The 21673-nt window shown below is 42.8% G+C and overlaps 1 protein-coding gene across 1 annotated transcript in view; it reads left to right on the forward strand.

Annotated features, from left to right (window-relative positions):
- The window catches only part of LOC145397805 (uncharacterized), a 432859-nt gene that overhangs the window by 195573 nt on the left and 215613 nt on the right, over positions 1–21673 (forward strand). The window contains exon 5 of the mRNA XM_080270825.1: positions 5071–5258. Coding sequence (XP_080126951.1) covers positions 5071–5258 — 188 coding nt within the window. The remainder of the gene's footprint in view (positions 1–5070; positions 5259–21673) is intronic.

Genomic DNA, 21673 nt, shown 5'->3' on the forward strand with positions numbered 1-21673 from the left:
TTGCCTCCTTGATCAGTTATTTCTCTCACAACTTCTCCATTGGGATTACCTCTATCAGTTACAAGTGTCCTTTCCTGAGGGAGTCTCTGTGAGTCTTTTACCTCTGTATATTTGCCCAAAAAGTGAATGAGAACCATTTTGTTCTGTCCTGACCTGAGAAACTGTCTGTTGTAAGAAACTTGTCTATTTCCCATGATTATATGAGAGGGTCCACCAACAGTAGATAATGTCTCCACGTCGCTGACATTCTTTGCCTTTGATACTTTAACTTATATCATAGCGGTCATACACTAATACAAGGGTCTCGCTGTCAAGGTCAGGATTCCTGTTTAGGGCTATTAACTTCTTGACTACAGCTTCTCCAAGGTCATCAGAGATTTTGAACTGCAATTCATTCACACTTTGGAAGAATCTCATGCAATCAATGATGTATGCAGTTGGAGTGTGACACTTGGATTTCAGCTCCGTTTCTTGCAGAACATTTTCCTCCAACTTGTGTGCTAGATCTGCCTGTGGCTTTTCACACGGTTCAGTGGTTATGGAACAGTGCAGGTGGAGCTGGGGTTAACTCAGATGACAGAACTTTCCTCATATCAACGTCACGATGCTTTGCAAATGATAGCAAATCATGTCATTTTAGCTGGCTTGTGCTCAGAAAGCTTAGTCTATTAGCACATCAACTACCACCAGGGGTTGACTTGAGAGTTGGGTCTGTTGGCAAAGTCGGGACTTGGATGATGATGCTGAGGACTGAGTATTTGTCATTATAATGGAATGTTTCAGAAAGCATATCTTTGGCACATATTTGTCATATATTTAGTTTCTAGATAATATTAGATTAAATTACGCACACACACACACACACACACACACACACACACACACACACACACACAGGTTAATAAATTATTGATAATGATTCTGCTTTTAGTCTAAAATGGCTTCCTTTTGTGACTTTTGTTTGTAAAGTTTATAAATATAGTAAACCCTATGAAATGCATACAAAACTCGCCTTTTTGTACATTAAAAATGATAATCTCCTTTCAAAATTGCCATTAGGTTAGCCTAAAGTATCCCCATTTAAGATTAATGACTAAGGAGCATTTCATGTAGTTTAAGTACGTTTTAAGCATGGACTATATGAGCATGGACAGCATGGATTGTTATGTAAATATCTTTAGCTCATCCCCAAGGACTATATTCCAGCCCTATAAAAGTACGTTATGTGCTACACATACGCGAAATGAATTTTGGGGTAATATAGGGTAATATAGGTCTGTCTAAAACCGTCTCAAATATACTTGGATTATTGTAAAGAATCAGTAACTTCTTCACTTACGAGCACTTACTGTAGTTATAATTTACAAGGGTCATGTTCGCTCTCAGCTCGAATATTGCTCGCTTTTGCTGTATGCATATAGAAAGATTGCATTAAAACAACTGGGCAGAATTCAGAACAAAGCAGAATAATTAATAACCTATAAGAATAATTAATAACCTAGCAATTACGAATGAACTACCTCCTCTGCAAGTGAGACAGAATGTTACCTCGCTTTCATCATTTTACAGAGACTAGTGTCAAATGCTCAGACGAAGTTCTAAACAGTTTAGATCAGACTTTTCGAAAAGTTAAAGGTTAAGTAAGAACAAAGAGATACGGTTTTGAGAATAACTGTCCAGAGGTCAAGGTCACAGGGCAAGTCAGTGTTCGACCCGTGTGTCTCTGCGTGTGAACAACTAACAGTTTTGATCCGATTTAGACCAGACTTCCTGGAAGTGTTGAGGGTCAACTAAAGGGTTGACCGGTTTAGACTAAAATTGTAGAAGCGTTTAAAATAAAGTTAGGATGAAGTGATTGAACTTTGGGAACAATCAGTCAAAGCTTAAGGTCACAGGACACGATCAGATAGTAGACACTATAGCTCAGACAGCTTTGATTCGATATTATAGCTCAAACAGCTTTGATTCGATATGAACCATACGATGGAAGGACTGATGGTCAGCCGAAGAATGAGATTCAATTCTAAGAAGAGCAGAAAAGAGGCAAAGTCACAGAACAAGGTCATCGCAGAACAATTATAATTTTATTTCATTTAAGCTTACTGGAAGAGATGAAGGTCACACAAGAGTGCTGCAATTCGATTTTCAGAACAATCAGCCGGAAGTCGAGGTCTCGGGGCAAAGTCTAATATTCGGCTCTTAATCAGTTATTAGGGGAAAAGTGTTGCACTCTCTGAGTGTTAATTATTGTTTACATTTACTTTCGAAACACAACGCTCAGAGACATCCACAAAACACAATATCAATCTACAAAGCTCCTGTTCATTGTCAGGAAGTAACAAAGCATTGGTGGGGGTGGGGTGGGGTGGGGTGGGGGGGGTAGCAGGTGGTGGCCGAGTCTGTTGAGAGGTGGCCTGCAGTCCTAATGGACCGAGGTTCAAATCCTGGCAGGGGTAGGGAATAATTTAAGTATTTGAATTTCGATAAAGCAGACTTTGCTGATCCCCCAGAAGACCCACCGCATGTCGTAACCCCCCCCCCCACCAGTACCAATACACCAGTCCTGTATGGGATTGAGACAGCCCAGGCATGTATTCAATTTGGACAATGAATGTTAGCGCCGAATCGGTGACATGTGGAGCTGTAAGACTACTACTGGGCCTTGGAACGGGCTGTGAATCCTATGTTCAGAGTCGGACACATAAAATCTATCGATCTGTATCAGATTTTAAATATTCCACCCTTCTCCCTATTCTCTCTCTCTCTCTCTCTCTCTCTCTCAACCTGAGTTTTATCACCCCATCCATCCATCCATATATATATATATATATATATATATATATATATATATATATATATATATATATATATATATATATATATATATAAACCCTAACAACCCCTTGGATATAAACCTTCATCGGCTCAGTCCGATTGGAGCGCAATAACTACCCATTAAAACCACCAAGCGCCAAAATCTGGTTATAAGGTTACCACCCAGCGTCGTAAATGCTTTCCTGGTGTGCAGGAAACCATTTGGCTTGTCACTCAGTGTAGTCACTCACAGGCTGAAGGAAGAGGAAAGAATGAAGGAAAGAAAGAACAGAAGAGGGAGTGTGTGTGTGTGTGTGTGTGTGTGTGTATATATATATATATATATATATATATATATATATATATATATATATATATTGAAGATCTATAAAGAGATTAGCACATACTTCTCTCAGCCCAACACTGCTATTGAGCCACTAACTGAGACTTGCACCTAATCTTACACATGCTTCCTTACTATCAGAAAACCACTTTACAGCGTTTGATAGCTTGCTATTAAAAGACAAAAAAATCTGTTTTCCATCTATGTTCATCTTGTACTCTTTTTCAGATCTTTCAGTGCCATAAATAACCAACAATCCTTCTTAGATGCTTTCTCTACTGTCTGTCTTGTTTCAAATCCATACATCTTCTGCCACTCCTAACCACCCTTTTTTTCACTACCAAATTCTAATGCATTCCATATCTTTTCTATGCTTCCGTACATCATTCCTATTGCATTTGCACTCAGCACATTTTTATCATGCTAAATCGTGCAATCACTCCTCACCTTTAGTTTTGTACAAAGGCGCAGTCATTCTGCCACTCGACTGGAATTTGTCCTAGAATTTTAATAGAAGTGAAAAATGTAATATCCACAACTTTAGCTCAAATTTTCAATACATCACTGAGTAGTAACTCTGTATCACATGACAGGAAACTACGAAATGTAACTCCAATATTTTAAAAAATAAATAAATAATGGCAACCCGGAAAATACTGCCCAGTTAGCTTTACATCACTGGTATGCACGGTGTTAGAAACAATAATTAGAGGCAAAATAATTATTTCGAAAAAAATAGTCTCATAATAGACTAACAATATGAATTTCGGAGTAATGTCATACCGTTACTATTTTTTCTTTTTTTTTAGTAATAGTATTCATGCATATTATTACAGTCAGTTCAGTTCTTGACACTGGAATAACATTAGATTATTTATAAAGCCAAATTACAGAAGAAGGAAATAGGGCGAAAGTGTTTAAAGTAAGTGACAAGTGCTGAAAGATAATGCAGTGTGATTAAATGGTATGAGATATACACGCAGGGTGATATGATGAAGAATAATGGAATGTGATCAAATGGTATGAGATATACAAGCAGGATGATGTGCTGAAGAATAATGGTGTGTAATGAAATGGTATAATTTTACACGCAGAGTGGTGTGCTAAAATAGTAAAGTCATGTGGAGCAAAGATGTTGAATTGATGAAGTGTATATACATAAATGAAGTGAAAGGAGAGAGAGGGTTACAAAAATAAATGAAAGGAAGGAAAGCCTGAGGATCTAAAATCAGCACGGTGATGTATTTTTATTTAATCTTTGCTAATATCAGGTGATTTGAGTCAGTATTGAACAGGCCCTTGGTAATAAAGGGGTAAATGGAGGCTATTTCTAACTCCTCCAGGTGGGAAGTCCTATCAAAACTAAGTAAAACTATCTGGAGATTGTAAGAACATCATCATAAATATGTCATCGACGTGAAGAGATTAAGCATATACACCTCAGAGTGAAGGGCATGTACAGAATACAGATATTGTTGGTAGTTGCACCGTATTTGAGGGAACACTGTCAGTGATATATAACAACGAATCTGGCGTGAGACACGTACACAGTAAAAAATTCAAGAGGGTTGTATGTGAGGAACTACGTTGTCAGTGATCTATAACAAGGAAGTAGTGACATGGCTGTATTTTAACACTTCTGACGTATGAAAATAAGCTGTCCTTCATCCACCTTCACTTGGGAGAGAAGATTTTCACCATTTTGCAATTTAGTTTCCCTAACTCAGAGGCAGAACAAAATAATAATACGGCTACATCCTTTCCATGGCACTATTTCGTGACTAGCACTGGGCTTCAGTGTTCATCTCTTGTTAAAGTTTAGTAATCATGATAGAGAGATAGCAGTTTTAGGCTAAGTTAAAGTGACCAAAGTATAGAGGAAAAATGAGAATATCTTATGGTACTGTGGGCAGGTCTGGAGCGGTCCTACTTCACGTCCAAACACGAGAAGATGGGCAGCAGTGAGAACACCACCTGCATCCGGATGCTGTACTATCCACCTGTGCCCGCACATGTATCCCCTGGCACAACCCGCATCGCTCCACACACCGACTACGGTACCATCACTCTACTGTTCCAGGACGATGTCGGCGGACTAGAGGTAAACACACCCACGTCACGTCACTAGTAATACATGTGCATTTTTTTTGTGTGTGTGTATTACATTTTTCTCCTGTCGTCAACGTCTTTAATGGGGCAAAGATAAAATAAAATCAAATATATTAAGAAATGGAGGACGACAGAGAGTTTAGATGTAGAAGTAGTTGCGAGAGAACAAGTATGCAGTAGGAAGAAATGATTGAAAAGAAATTAAGTATTTTGAATGATATTCACCTCCTGGTATTATTGACACTTTCTTGATTTATTGTTATTTAACTTGGCGGTACTTGGTATTTTATTATGTCTTCAGTTTATCAACTTATCAACTTGACAATGCTATCATTGCTTCAACTGACGACAGCTTACTTGCAAGTGACTCAAATCATACTTGAAAAATCAGTGACAGTTAGAGACGAGAATCAGACCCAGGCCACGATTATTCTTAATCCTCGAAGTAACTATTGAGACAGGAAAAGTAGTTAACTTGACTGCCAGGCTGCATGAGTTTTAAAGCAGCATGGTACAGAGTTATCTCTCCAAGTGCTCAGCATCGGCAATCCGATAACGCATTTTTGCTATCACCATTCCTCCACCAGACAACAGCTCATTCAGTCTATAAAGGCTCTCAGTCGATGGAAGAAAGCCGTATCAAATCCCTCCAGTTGAAGAAGTCTCTTAAATTTAACATAATCACCTGGCTAGCTAAAATATTTTAATAACACCATCGGAGTAAAGGTGTTAAATATCTGCCTTTCATACTTGCGGTAGCATAGCAAAACATTGGAGGCCACAAGTCCTGATGCCGTTTCCTGGCTACAACTGACTGTATAGCATTTGGGCCTCATCACACTGTGGTCGGGATCTGACATAATCTGTTGCAGGTTGTCCGATTGTGTAGAGTGGGATAGAAGTCGGAACAACAACAACAACAACAACCCGTTGCTTTGGATCACGTTCTGGGTTTTCTGTTTCTCTTGCATCAGTTCTGGTACTGAGAAGCGAAGTGCTTGAAATGTGACAGTGAAACGGGGCGTTGTTCTTCAACCTTTTACCCCGTCTTACACGATTGACCAGTTTTCCTCAGAATATGTTCGATTCCGACCAGTGTGACGAGGATTCCGTGTTGAAATCTCGTGGCAACTGGACATGGCTCATGCGCTTGTCTGAAGTTGGACTTGACGATCCAGACGGGGTTGATATGGACACAGGTCCCCTATCTCAGCATGCCACCTTCTACCCAGCATTACCAGGGCTTCAATGGTCTGGACTCGAAGTGGATTTTTTTCGGCCAGGGAGGAGGAGGAATGTGGTGGACATGAGCTGGCAGAATAACTGGCTCTAACAGGCACCGGCAGTTCGTTATTCGCTGGCTTCGGCAGTTCTCTGGTAGCCTTCATTGTTAAATCGGTGGATGAAACGGCGGTTTTTAACAACTCTCGTACCCTTACCAGGGACATTAACAATTTGCGCATTGCCAGATATTGCCATGAGGATGAGTACCGATAATGGACTGGGTCTGGGGCACGGCATTCTTGGCTAACTCGCTGTAGTAACATCAGTCTCCCTGGCCATGAAAAAGCTGACCACCATGGGAGAATGAAGTGTCATCTACAGGAGAACTATTTTCTACCCTAGATCTTTTACCTTTACCTTTACCGAAATGCCGGTAATGCTACGTTAGCGGCCATAGAGCGCCATCTTCCTCTATCTTCAGCTATCCTGATTAACTCCACATTGCTGATTCTTTCTTGTAAATCGCTTCTTATACAGTACAATCCATATACTTTAATCGTTGTCCTCCTCTTGCTCTTTTTCCTTCTATTCTTCCAAGTAAACAGTCATTTTCAAGTTTTTTTTTACTCTTATAACATGTCCCAAAAATTCCATCTGTCGTTTCCTTATAGTCTTCATTATTTTTCTTTCCACTCCTGCCCTTCTCAGAACTTCTTCATTTGTTACTTTTTCTATCCTTGATATTCGCATTATTCCTCTCAAAAACCATACCTCAGCTGCTTGTAATCTCTCTCTCATTTTCTTCTTTACTGTCCACGTTTCGCATCCGTATAATAGCATTGACCAGACAAAACATTTCAACATTGTTATTAGTGTCCATATATCCATAGTTATGTTAGTTAAAATTTTTCTCATTCGTCCAAAAGCTCCTTTAGCAATTCCAATTCTTCTTACAATTTCCTTCTCACTTCCTCCGTCATCTGATATAACAGCACCCAAGTATTCGAAACTTTTCACCTGCTCTATATAGCTGCCGTGGATATTAAGTTGGATATTTATCGCTTCTCTCCGTTTTGTTAGTATCATTGCCTTTGTTTTCCTGATGTTAATCTTCTTTACTTTCTGTTGACATGCTTCCACTAATCTATCCACCAGTTCTTGCAGTTTCTCTTCCGAATCCGACACCAGTACCGTGTCATCAGCATATCTCAAATTATTAATGTTCTTACCACCAACCTTGACCCCTTCCAGTTCCTTCAGTTTGTCCATTACAACTTGTCCGTATAAAGAAAACAAGGCTGGCGACAGAACACATCCCTGTCTAACTCTTCATTTTTTAGTCACCCACTCCGTCTTCTCTTCTCCGACTCTAACAGCAGCTTTTTTTTATTCCAGTACAGGTTTGCAATGATTCTTATATCCTTATTATCTACCTCAACCATTCGCAACATTCTCACCATCTCTTCATGCCTCACGGTGTCAAAGGCCTTTTCAGAATCCACAAAACACAAGTATAAATTCATCTGTACTTCCAGATATCTTTCTATCAACATTCGCAATGCAAAAGTAGCATTTCTAGTGCCTTTGCTCCTTCGAAATCCATACTGCTTCTTTGACACGTTGCTATTTATGTTTCGTCTTATTCTTTCCCCTATCACTCTTAACAATACTTTCCCCATCTGACTCATTACACTTATTGTTCTATGCTAATTGTTCCAGATGCTTCTTATGGTCGGATCTACTCAGAGGAGTAGACTGTAGCACCAGTCGAGCAGGGCAGTACTCCCGAGGTGGATGGAAAGCTGATGACAGAGAGTGCTGGAGCTCCCGTTTCATCAGCCCTCAGGACTAGTTCCTGACCATCCCCCTTTGCTGAACTTTTTCAGTGTCTCAGTTACACAGAGAGTAGGCCAGCATGCTCTCCAGTACAAATTTCTCTATCTACACCAAACTACATGCACAGTACACACTACACTTCCTATTCAAAACTGAAAAAAAAATGGCGTCTCTTCACCGAGCCTCGGAGTCCCCAGCGGGGGGGGACCATAAATGCCCCCACCATCCGCCCCTCTCCCGATGACGACTCGAGGTGCCTGGAACCACTGTCTGACTCTCTTCTTCTTCATTTCTGCAACATTCGCGGCCTTTCCTCTAACTTTCGCTCTGTTGAGCACTACCTCTCCTCCTCTAAACCTCACCTTCTTTTTCTAAAGGAGACTCAGCTGTCTGAGGCAACTGACAGCAAACCCTTTTCTGTATCCTCCTACTTTCTCTATAGTAATTTCAAAGCCAAAGGTGGCTGTTGTGTATATATACGCAACGACTTATCTTGCTCTCGTGTTCCTGAACTCGATTCTTCTGAATTCTCCACACTCTGCCTTCGGCTTTCCTGTCATTCTCTGACTAAATGTATCTGTGCTTATCCCCTAATTCTACTGACTATCAAAAATTCTTCGACTATCTTACTTCTATGATGGAACACATTCTATCCATTTCTCCTTTCTCTGAAATCTCCATTCTAGGAGATTTCAATTGTGTTCACCACCACCTTTGGCTCTCCTCTCCTTTCACGGATCCACCTGGTGAACAAGCCTACATCTTTTCTATCCTTAATGACCTAGAGCAGCTTGTACAGTACCCTACCCGTATCCCTGACCGCCTTGGAGAGAGCTCCAACATACTTGACCTCTTCCTCACAATTAATCCTTCTGCTTACTCTGTTAATCTTTTCTCTCCGTTGGGCTCCTCCGATCACAACCTTATTACCTTAACCTGTCCTATCACTCCGGTACGGCCTGTGGACCCTCCAGGGAAGCGTCGTCTGTGGCATTTTGGAGCCGTGGACTGGGAGGCCCTCAGGCAGTACTTCTTTGATTTTCCCTGGAATGATTATTGCTTTCATGGCCGGGAGCCATCTGAGTGTGCCTTGCGCATTATGGAGGTTATTCTCTCGGGCATGGAAGCATACATTCGCTTCTCATATCCTTTGACTAATGCAAGAAAGCCTTGGTTCAATCACGCTTGTTCTAATGCTGTCCGCAACAAGGAGAGGGCCTACAAAAGGTACTGGAGCCAACCCACCCCTGAATCACATCATCTTTACGTTTCTGCCCGGAATCGTGCTAAGTCTGTTCTTCGCTCTACTAAAAATAATTTCATCAATACTAAATGCTCTCAACTCTCCAACTCGAATTCTTCCCGGTCCTTCTGGCACCTTGCCAAAAATCTTTCTAACAACTTTACCTCATCATCCTTCCCTCCTCTTTTCTACTCTGATGGTTCTGGAGCTATTTCTTCTACTGATAAAGCAGATCTCTTCGCACAGACTTTCTCCTCCAATTCCACCATAGACGATTCCGGTGCTGTTCCTCCATCACTTCCCCCCTCTGACTTCCTCATGTCTGACATTAAAATTTCTTCAGTTGATGTATTTTCTGTCATCACTGGCCTCAGTACTAACAAGGCATATGGGCCTGATGGGGTCCCTCCTGTTGTTCTCAAGAACTGTGCTTCTGTGCTTACACCCTGCCTAGGCAAACTCTTTCGCCTTTGTCTGTCAACTTGTACCTTTCCTTCTTGCTGGAAGTTTGCTCTCATTCAGCCAGTCCCAAAGGGTGACCACTCCCAACCCTCCAACTATCGTCCAATTGCTCTAACGTCCTGTATTTCAAAAGTTTTTGAGTCAATTCTCAATAGAAAAATTTTAAGGCATCTTTCCTATCACAACCTTCTTTCCGATCGTCAGTACGGGTTCCGTCAGGGACGCTCCACTGGCGATCTTCTCACCTACCTTTCAGACTCCTGGTCATCCTCCTTTCGGGACTTTGGCGAAAGCTTTGCCATTGCACTTGACATTTCAAAGGCTTTCGATCGAGTCTGGCATAAATCTTTCATTTCCAGACTGCCCTCCTACGGTTTCTATCCTTCTATCTGTGCCTTCATCGCTAGCTTCCTTTCTGGTCGTTCTATAGCCGCTGTTGTAGATGGCCATCGTTCTTCTCCTTGATCTATCAACAGTGGTGTTCCTCAGGGCTCTGTCCTATCACCAACTCTCTTCCTTTTATTCATCAATGATCTTCTAAGCTGTACATCTAACTCTATCCACTCATACGCTGATGACTCCACCCTTCACCTTTCAACTCGGTTCCCGCAACGCCCATCTCAACAGTTACTTCAGCAAACAAGGGATGAGGCTATGGCACACCTAATGTCTGACTTGGCTTGTATCTCTGACTGGGGTAAAAATAATATGGTTGTTTTTAATGCATCTAAGACTCAGTTCTTACACCTATCAACCTGACAAAATCTTCCACAGGTATACCCACTAATGTTTAATAATATTCAGCTTAATCCTGCATCATCCTTGAACATGCTTGGAGTTTCATTTACTCGGGACTTATCTTGGAAAGATCATATTACATCTCTTGTAAAATCTGCTTCCAAGAGATTGGGTGTGCTAAGCCGACTCCACTCTTTCTTTACCCCTGCACAATTGTTGACTCTATACAGGGGTTTTATCCGCCCCTGTGTAGAGTACAGCTCTCATGAGTGGGGAGGCTCCCCACATACAGCTCTTCTCAATAGGGTGGAGTCAAAGGCTTTTCGTCTCATTAACTCTCCCCCTCTTACTGACTCCCTTCAACCTCTGTCTCTTCGCCGCACTGTTGTATCTTTATCTCTTTTCTATCGCTACTTTAATGGTCACTGCTCCTCTGAACTGTCTGCTTGCATTCCTCCACCTCTACGACGGGCACGTACCACCCGTCTGGCAGCAAACTCTCATCTCTTTTCTGTCCAACTCTCTAATGCAAGAGTTAACCGTTACTCCCAGTCTTTCATTTATGCGACAGGTCAGTTCTGGAACTGTCTCCCTCTGTCTGTGCTTCCTGCTGCCTATGATCTCCAGTCTTTCAAACGCAGTGTGTCCAGGCATCTCAAAATGATTGGATCTTGAATTTGGCTCTCTATTGTATTTTGTTTTTCTCTTGGAGGGAACTGTTACTGCAGGCTCATGGCCTTTGGTTCCTTCTTCCTCGCATTAAAAAAAAAAAAATCATAGTGGATATCTCTATGGATGAAATACTGACTAGCTTGTAAGCCCCTGAGTGGGGGCTGATGAGATTTTGGCAGATCATCGTCTTTCTATGAGAAACCCAACAGAGATTTTTTTTTTTTTTTTTTAATGCAAGGAAGAAGGAACCAGAGGCCAGGGATCTGCAAAATGCTCCCTCCAAGAAAAAGCAAAAACAAGATAACAGAGAGCCAGATCCATTCATTTCGAGATGCCTGGACACACTGCATTTGAAAGACTGAAGATTGTAGTCAGTAGGAAGAACAAACAGAGGAAGACAGTTCCAGAGTTGACCTGTTGCATACATGAAGGACTGGAAGTTGTGGTTAACTATGCATTAGATAGTTAGAAAAGGGATGAGGATTTGTTGTCAGACGAGTGCTACGTCCCTGCCGTAGTGGAGGATGCAAGCAGACAGTTCAGTGGATGGGTGACCATTGATGAAGCGATAGAAAAGTGATAAAGATGCAACAGTGCAGTGAAGAGACAGAGGTTGAAGGGAGCCAGGAAGAGAAGGAGAGTCAATCCACCCTGTTGAGAAGACATGTGTGTGGGGAGCCTGACCACACATGAGAGTTGTACTCAACACAGGGGTGAATAAAACTTGCATATAAAGTCAACAACTGTGCAGGGATAAAGAAGATAATGGAGTCGGGTTACCATACCCAATCTCTCTGAAGCAGATTTTACAAGAGAGGTAATATGTTCTTTCCAAGATAAATCCAGAGAGAATGAAACCCCAAGTATGTTTAAAGATGATGCAGGATTGAGCTGGATATAGTTAAAAATTAGAGGGTACTCCTGTGGAAGATTTTGTCGGGTTGATGATAGAACTGAGTTTTTGATGCATTAAAAAAACAAGTTCCTTTTTACCCCAATCAGAGATATGAGCCAAGTCAGACATTAGGTGTGCCATAGTCTCATCCCATGTCTGTTGAAGCAACTGCTGAGATGGACGGTGTGGGAAGAGAATGGAAAGGTGAAGGGTGGAGTCATCAGCATATGAGTGGATAGGGTTAGATGTACAGCATAAAAGGTCATTGATGAATAAAAGGAAGAGAGCTGGTGATAGGACAGAGCCCTGAGGAACACCACTATTGATAGCTCTCAGAGAAGAACAGTGGCCGTCTACAACGCAGCTATAGAACGATCAGAATGGAAGCTAGAGATGAAGGCACAGATAGAGGGATAGAAACTGTACGGGTGTAGTTTGGAAATGAAAGATTTATGCCAGGCTCGATTGAAAGCCTTTGAGATGTCAAGTGCAATGGCAAAGCTTTCGCCAAAGTCCCTGAAGGAGGATGACCAGGAGTCTGAAAGGTAGGTGAGATCACCAGTGAAGCATGCCTGGTGGAATCCATACTGACGATCAGAAAGAAGGTTGTGATACGAAAGATGCTTTTTTTTTTTTTTAAGAATAAACTTGAAAACTTTTGAGATACAGGATGTTAAAGCAATTGGGAGAGTTAGAGGGCTGGGAATGGTCACCCTTCTTTGGGACAGGCTGAATGAGAGCAAACTTCCAGCAAGAAGGAAAGGTGCAAGTTGATAGACAAAGATGAAAGAGTTTACCTAGGCAGGGTTTAAGCACAGACGCACAGTTCTTGAGGACAACAGGAGGGACCCCATAAGGCCCATTAGCCTTGTTAGTATGGAGGCCAGTGATGGCAAAAAACGCATCATTTGAAGAAATATTAATGTCAGACATGAGGAAGTCAGAGGGGGGGGGGAAGAGATGGAGGGACAGCACCGGAATCGTCTAAGGTGGAATTGGAGGAGTAAGTCTGAGCAAAGAGTTCTGCTTTATCAGTATAAGATATAGCTACAGAGCCATCAGAGTGGAAAAGAGGAGGGAAAGATGATGAGGTAGTTTTTGGCAAGATGCCAGAAGGAGCGGGAAGAATTCGAGTTGGAGAGTTGAGAGCATTTAGTACAGATAAAATTATTTTTAGCAGAGTGAAGAACAGACTTAGCACGATTACGGGCAGAAACATAAAAGTGTTGGCTCTAGTACCTTTTGTAGACCTTCTCCTTGTTGTGGACAGCATTAGGACAAGTGTGATTAATCAAAGGTTTGTTTGCATTAGTCAAAGGATATGAGAAAGGAATGTATGCTTCCATGCCTGAGAGAATAGCCTCTGTAATGCGCATGGCACACTCAGATGGCTCTCGGTCATGGGAGCAATAATCATTCTAGGGAAAATCAAAGAAGTACTGTCTGAGGACCTTCCAATCAGCAACTCCATAGTGTCATAACCGACGTTTCTTTGGAGGGTCCACAGGCTGTACTGTAGCAACAGAACAGTTTAAGGTGATAGGGTTGTGACCAGAGGGGCTCAATGGAGAGGAAAGATTAACAGTGTAAGCTAAAGGATTAGTTATAAGGAAGAGGTCAAGAGAATGGACAGCAAGGCTCTCTGGGGGTCCGGATCTGCCTTGCTGGTCCTCTTCCCCAACTCCTCCACCTCAAGTCACCTTTGGGCCCTTGGTATATCTAGCTAGCCTGTCTACGTTTCCCTCTTTCGTTGCTACAGTTGTTACCAGTTTGGACATAACGGTGATATATGTTGGAACAAGGTCCACTGCTCTGTGTGCTAAGGATTCATTATGTTCCAACCTGAGGATCTGACTTGGACCAATCCACCTATCTGCTGTCTGTGTGGAAGCGATTACAGAGTGGTCTCTAAATTATGCCTAGTTTATGGAACAGCTTCTTTGATCCATACTCTGGCTCGGGAGGGGAAGGCAAACTGCATGAGGTTACCATAAACATCCACATGTTTGCAATCCTTGACCCTGACGCCACCCATCAGACAACCACGTCCATTGCCTGTTCAGGCCCACCTACCACTGTTGACCTGTACATCTCTGTCCGATCGTTACTCCCCATTACTTCAGGATGGTGAGACGACTTTATTCCTGGACACCTGGACCGTGTCAGCATCCACTGACACTACCTCTGATTCACCCATTGTACTCCACACTTCTCTGCAGCCATCTTCATGGCAGCACCCTTCTCTGTCCCGAGTTATCTTGGATGACGAGCTTCTACTCGTAGACTAGGCTTTTACATATGAACCAAAATTTCCGAATTACCAACACTCGCAAAAGAACACTGTTTCTTATCTATAAACTTTTTCAGTGCTTATCACATCCAGGGGCGTTGATCTTCTAGTTGGTGTGCATCTCTGAAGCACATTCACTTACCATTGCAGGCTAAATATTGACTCCAGTTTCCGGATCCGGGCTGTACTTGCTCACCATCACACTGATAAGTTCGCTTCTCCATCGCCAGGTAAAATGACAGTTTCGTTTAGCAATTAACCATCGTAACAAAAGCAACCTCTTTGACAAGGCCATTCCTCTGGGATGCATGGACACACACTGTCAACTTTCCTTTACAAGAGGGTAAATGAACTTGACAGCTTATTCATTGTCAAAGTCAGGAGTCAAACCCGGATCCAGCGGGAACTGAGCTCACGGCATATATTTAGAGCTAAGGTGAGTGCACCACCTGGCTTTTTACCCAGGGTATACTTATAAATTAGTCTTGCAATCTCAAGAGTATTTTATTCATCATGAAATGGGTGTTCAAACTGGAGGAGATAGACGTAATGTTCGTTAACTTTTCTTTGGTGGTACGAATTAAATAAAAGTTATGTAACGTGGATTACTCACAGTGAAGGGCTGTCAAGGTCAGTACATTAATTTTCTGTTCCACCTGACGCCACACGATTGTATTAGATGAAAGTAAAGTTAGGAACCTGTTTGTGTTACTCTGAGTGGGTATTTAAATATTTTTTTCACGCTTTAGTCTTTTTATTTCATTGTAATGGATATAATTGTTTAGTATAAACTTTTCTAGCCAGTATGGGGTGCTCAAACTGATTTTATGGAGATCACCATCATCATCATACGTTCGTCATAATCTGATAAACTATAATCCTGGGCGTGCACACACACACACACACACACACGAGGCGCCGAGCAGAGAGGACGCACGTCACATCACTCTTCTTCTGGCCAAACCTGGCCAAGTTGGCCATAACTATATTAGTATCTTTACAGTATATGAGTCAAGCTCTGTACCAGGTTAAACTAAAAGGTGTCCTAACATAAAAGAGAAAGTTTTAAGTAAGACAGTTGTTCAAATAGTAAAATAAAAAAAGTAGTGCAGGAATGCACCCAGCAGCATCAACCGATTAGTTGTTTTGTCTGCACCAGGGAATGTAAGCAGAATATGTGCTCTTAGTACCACATGATGTCCACCTACATAGTAAAGCAAATTTGGAAAAGAAAAGGGATAAAGGTAGAAAGCAAGATGTTGATTTCTACCAGGAACTGATTGAAATGGAGATGTACAATAAGCGGAAGAATGGATAAACAGATTGGAGATGGCATTTCAGAATGAAATGGATGAAATTAAGAAACAGTTGCACATGCAGAAGAAAGAAATAGAAAAATTAGGAAAGGAAGTCAACAAGAAAGACACAACAATAGATGAGTTGACAGTATAAGTGGGTTCACTCAGAAGGAAAATTAGTGAAATGACAAGTACAATAGTCAACCACGAGAGTATCATGGAAGAGTTCAAAAATGATACAGAGACAATTAGGCAAGTAAGCAGTCTGATACTGAGGAGAAGAAAACACAGGTGAATGAAGTGATGCAAAGCTACAAAAATTATATGGAAACCACTTATGCTGAAATGGTGAAAGTAAAGCAAGAATTACAAACAAGGGTTGAAGAAAAAAGCATTAAAAAGGAAGTGAAAACTATAATCCAAAACAATCCTAAATTGGTCTGAGATTCAGCAGATATCAACAAATCTATAGTAATCACTTGTATAGAAGAGGAAGAAATAAAAAACAGGATCTCGAGAGACAAAAAGGAGATGGCAAATGTAATGAGCATATTGAAGGAAGTATCAGAGGAAATCTGTAATAAAGACATAGAGGAACACAAAAGGCTAGAAAAATATGAAAGAAACAAGTCAAGGCCCCTAAAGGTAACCTTCCAGAGTGTAAACACTGTGGAGATACTAAAAAATGCAAAGAACCTCATGGAAAAAGAGGAATTCAAAGATGCCTAACTCAAGAGGCTCTGGAATCACTAAAAGAGAAGAGGGAGGAAGCAAATAACAAAGAATGAGTGAAGATCAGAGGAGGAGAAGAATACATTTATTTTACAAAGTAATTGGATCGCAGGTTCGAAAGTGGTACATAACCAGGAGGTAATAAAAAAGAGGAAGGTAGTAGACCCAAGTCATGACAAGTATGTAAGCAAGATGATTGAATTCTGTCTATCGCCAGATGCCTCAATCCCGTTCGGGGTGCCCACAAACAAATCGCCTCCACGTCGCCCTGTCCCCTGTCATTTCACTGCCCTGCTGCCAACTTGCATCCCCCTCTCTCATATACCTCTCCACCCCATCCTTTCATCTCATCCTCGGCTTCCCTCTCCCTCTCCCCCCCTCCACCTCACTCACATACACTCTCTTCATCAGTCTTTCACCCTCTATCCTCTCCACATGGCCAAACCACCTCAGAGTATTCCTCCTAACGCTTCCTATCACATCCACATCCACAACACAACGCTTTTTTATATTCTCTTTTGTCAGCCTGTCTCTCCATGTGACTCCACATGCTCTTCTCAAATAACTCATTTTCACTGCTCTCACTCTTGACTTGTGCCCTTCCAACAACGTCCAAGCTTCACTTCCATATGTTAGAGTTGGTATCACAATACTGTCATGTAGTAACTTTTTCATTTCCATGCTCACTTCCCTGTTTCTTATCACTGCTTTCATGGAACCAGCAACCTTTCTTCCCTGCTGTACTTTTCAAGCACTTCACCCTCCAAACCTCCATCCTTACTCATCACACTACCCAAGTACTTAAACGTACTCACACTTTCCAATTTCTCACCATCCAACCTCGCTGTACATTCACTGACTTCACCTCTCTCAAATACCATCACTTTACTCTTCCCTACATTCACCTTTAGATTCCGTTTCTAACACACTTTCCCAGACTCATCCACCAAGCCTTGCAGCTCCCCTTCGTCTTCGCTCAACAACACAGTATCATCTGCAAACAACAGTACAGGGAGTTTCCAAACACTACTTTCTCTTACCAGGGCTACTCCAACATCCACTACCCTACCTTGTACCTCTTTTATTACCCCATCCATGAACAGACTGAACAACCATGGAGACATGACACATCCCTGTTTCAACCCAACCTTCAGACAGAAAAATTCACTCAGTTCACCTTCCACACGCACTGCAGCCTTAGCACCATCATACATACTCTTCACAGCATTCAACAACTTCCCATGTACTCCATATATTCTTAATACTTTCCTCAATCCTTGTCTATCCACCCTGTCATATGCTTTCTCCAAATTCATGAAAGCCGCATACAACTTCTTTCCCTTCTCTAGAAACTTTTCCACTAAAGATCTAAGAATGAATATCTGATCTACACAACATCTTCCCTTCCTAAAACCTCCCTGTTCCTCTCCAACTAAATCCTCTGTTATTTCCCTAACTCTGTCAATAAGTATCCTACCATACACTTTTCCTATTATACTAAGAAGACAAATGCCCCTATGATTACCACACACTTCTTTTTCCCCTTTTCCTTTGTACAAGGGAATAATTATACCTGACTTCTAATCCTCCGGAACTCTACCTTCCTCCCAGGCCAATCTGCACATCTTCCACATCCATTCTACTAATATCTCTCCTCCATGCATCAAAATTTCACCACACACTCCATCAATTCCTGGGGCTTTCCCCAATGTATATTTCTTCATTGCTTCCACAAGTTCTATCCTACTGATTTCTTCCTGTCTTCTCACCTCCCTCCTTCTCCCAGCCATTCCCCAGCCACTTGTACTCGCATCACTTCCATCCTCTATGTTCAACAATTCCTCAAAGTGTTCTCTCCATCTGCTCACTTTTTCTCCCTTCTCCACTAGTAATCTATCATTTTTATCTTTCACTCCCTTGCTAACTTCGCTTCCACCCTGTCTTACTCTCTTCACCTCTTTCCAGAACATTTTCTTACAGTCCCTCCACTTTATGCTAAAATTCCTCACAAATTCCTCATCCACTCTCTTCTTACTCTCTCTTACTAATCTTTTTCCTCTTTCTTTCTACATATAACTCTCTCTTCTGCCTCTCAACTTCTTCCATGCCACTATTTCTCATCCATTCATTGTATGCTTTCTTATTTTGTGCCACAGACTGTCTCAGCTCTTCATTCCACCACGCTGTTCCTTGAACCCCCCTCCGTCTTCTCTTCATCCCACACACCACATCACATGCTGCACATATTTCTTCTGTGAATAGCCTGCACACACCTTCTATGTTCCCCATCTGCTCCAATTCATATTTGCCCAATCGTTCCTTCACTTCCCTCTTATATTCAGCCTTTTTCTCATCCTCTTGTAACCTTTCCACTCTCCTTGCAAATATTCCTTGATGTACTCAAATGTAGATGGAATGGTATCTAAATTATTAGAGATGAATGATTATATCAGAGAAAATGAACCACATATAATATGCCTAACTGAAACAAAATTTACACCAAGGATATCAAATGACATCCTAAACTTAGAGGAATACAATATATGAAGAAGAGATAGGAACTTAAAAATTGGAGGAGGAATTATAATATTAACAAAGAAAAATCTAAAAGTCAAAGAAATAGAACTAGATATACCTTACAAGTAGAACTGATTGCAGTAGAGACCAATACATCTGAAGGGAAAGTAACTGTAGCAAATTTATACATGCCACCCAGATCAAACACACGGGAAAGAGGCGAATATGAGGATCTGGCAGAGAGTACAATTCAGATTTTAAGAGCATTACTACATAGAATGGAAGAGAAACCGGAAAGAATTATATTAACTGGAGATTTTAATATAAGTATAAATTGGAATACTCTAGATATAATAAGCCAAGAAAGCTGTTGGGTCCAAGAGCTCCTGGATCTCGTGCAGGAGTTTTTGCTAATGCAACATGCAAGGGAAAGCACCAGAAAAAGAGGACTTGATGTACCCTCAGTACTAGAGTTTATATTAACTAGGCAAAAAAACGATATTGACAGTTTAATATGTCACCCTCCATTCGGTTAAATTGCAACTTCAGGATTGCATATGACATAGTTAACAGCAATGAAAGTTACAGAAAGAGCCTAAATTATAAAAAGGAAAACTATCATGACCTAAAGAAGTACTTCTTAGAAACAGTTTAGGAAAAGGAGCTTAGAGGACAAGATTTAAATGCTATATAAAATGCAGTACAGTATCACCGAGGGTAACTAAACACCCCCAGAAGCAGCCCACAGAGGAACATATACAGTGCGACTGGACTCCGGGCGACAAGGACGTAAGTCCGCCAGGGCTGCACGCCCCTATGACTCGGAGCTCACCTGCCGCCACCATAGCAGGAAAGCAAGACTACCTTCTGAGCGAGCCGACCACCAACAACCATGGGGTGGAGCTATTACTCTAGCACCAGTCAGCACCCCTGAGACGGTTGGTAGCCGCTCAATTCTCCTACAGGAGACGACCTGCAGCTGCTCTGGAGGTAAAGAGGAGTTGGCCGGTAGCCACTTCTGCCTTTGTCAGGAGATGGCCAGAAGCTGCTCTGAAGGTACGCTAAACGAGACGGCCAGTAGCCGCTCGACCCTCCTACAGGAGACGGCCTGCAGCCAATCCAGAGGTAATGAGGAGATGGCCGGTAGCCGCTCGACCCTCGTACAGGAGACGGCCTGCAGGCTCTCTGGAGGTAACGAGGAGACGGCCGGTAGCTGCTCTGAAGGTGTCCCTTGAGAGACGGCTGGTAGCTGCTCAACCTTCCTACAGGAGACAGCCTCCAGCCGCTCTGGAGGTAATGAGGAGACAGCCAGTAGCCGCTCCCACCTTCGTCAGGAGATGACTGGTAGCTGCTCCCGCCTTCGTCAGGAGATGACCGGTACCCACTCCGAAGGTGCCCCTCGAGAGATGGTCGGTAGCCGCTCGACCCTCCTACAGGAGACGGCCTGCGGCTGCTCCTAAGGTAACGAAGAGATGGCCGGTAGCCGCTCCCACCTTTGTCAGGAGACAGCCGGTAGCTGCTCCGAAAGTACCCTTGAGTTGGCCTGTAGCTGCTTCCTCCCCCAGGCCATGGCCAGTAGCTGGGCCTTAGCGACAGCTGGTAGCTGTGCCCCTAGAAGGCCAAGGCCAGTAGCCGGGCCCTATGGCAGGAGACGGTTGGTGGCCTCTCCTCCGTCAGGTGCTGACTCCTGCCCACAAACCTACGACCCAGAGGGAGACCCCAGCCCGGAGGAGTATTGGAGAGGCCCTGTAACTACCACCGGGCTCTTCTCACTACAGCCGGTTCCGGAGAGGACCTGCCTGATGGACCCCGATGGGGGCTGATGCCACAGCCCACTCCTGACAACATCCCCAACTGCTGGAGACCACAGCCCCTGGGACCTCCAAACCGTCCCCAGGACCCCCAAGTGGGACATCTCTTCACCCTGACACCGGAGATCTTCATCCTCCATCAGGCGCCTGAACGAGAGGTTCAGGCAGTTGTTCGGCCCCAGCCCTGAGGGCCAGACTCCCACCCCAAACCCTGAAAGTGCGGGACCCTTCGCCACCAGCAGCCCCAGACAAAGAGGATGCCCCTACTCTTGATCCCATGGCCCCTGAATACGGAGGCCCCCGGCAGAAGTGGGCCCCATCAGTAGTGAGGCTGTCATTCCCGCTGCCCTTGTACCTGACCACCAGTACGCCCAGTCCCGAAAGTGAGTGACAGTGAAAGCACAGTGTCCATGACTTAGTGAAGTAAGGGCAGAACCGTGAGTTATCAGAATATGGAAAGTCAGTGAGAAAAGCATCAGTAATAATAAAAACAGAGGTGGAATAAGTAAGATAACAGTGAAACAGTGAACGCGGCCAGGCAGTGAAATAAGGGTCTGTCTCAAGGGAACACACTGCCATACAGTGACTCTGCCTCACATTAAGATCACACGGAGGCCCCAGTGCAAGAGCAATAATTAACGACACGACAGACGAACCAGTTAGCCTGCCAGCAGTGAAAATAGTGCCAC

The sequence above is a fragment of the Coenobita brevimanus genome, chromosome 43 (genome assembly GCF_032717465.1).
Source record: "Coenobita brevimanus isolate Jiangsu-jjx chromosome 43, ASM3271746v2, whole genome shotgun sequence".
NCBI lineage: Eukaryota > Metazoa > Arthropoda > Malacostraca > Decapoda > Coenobitidae > Coenobita > Coenobita brevimanus.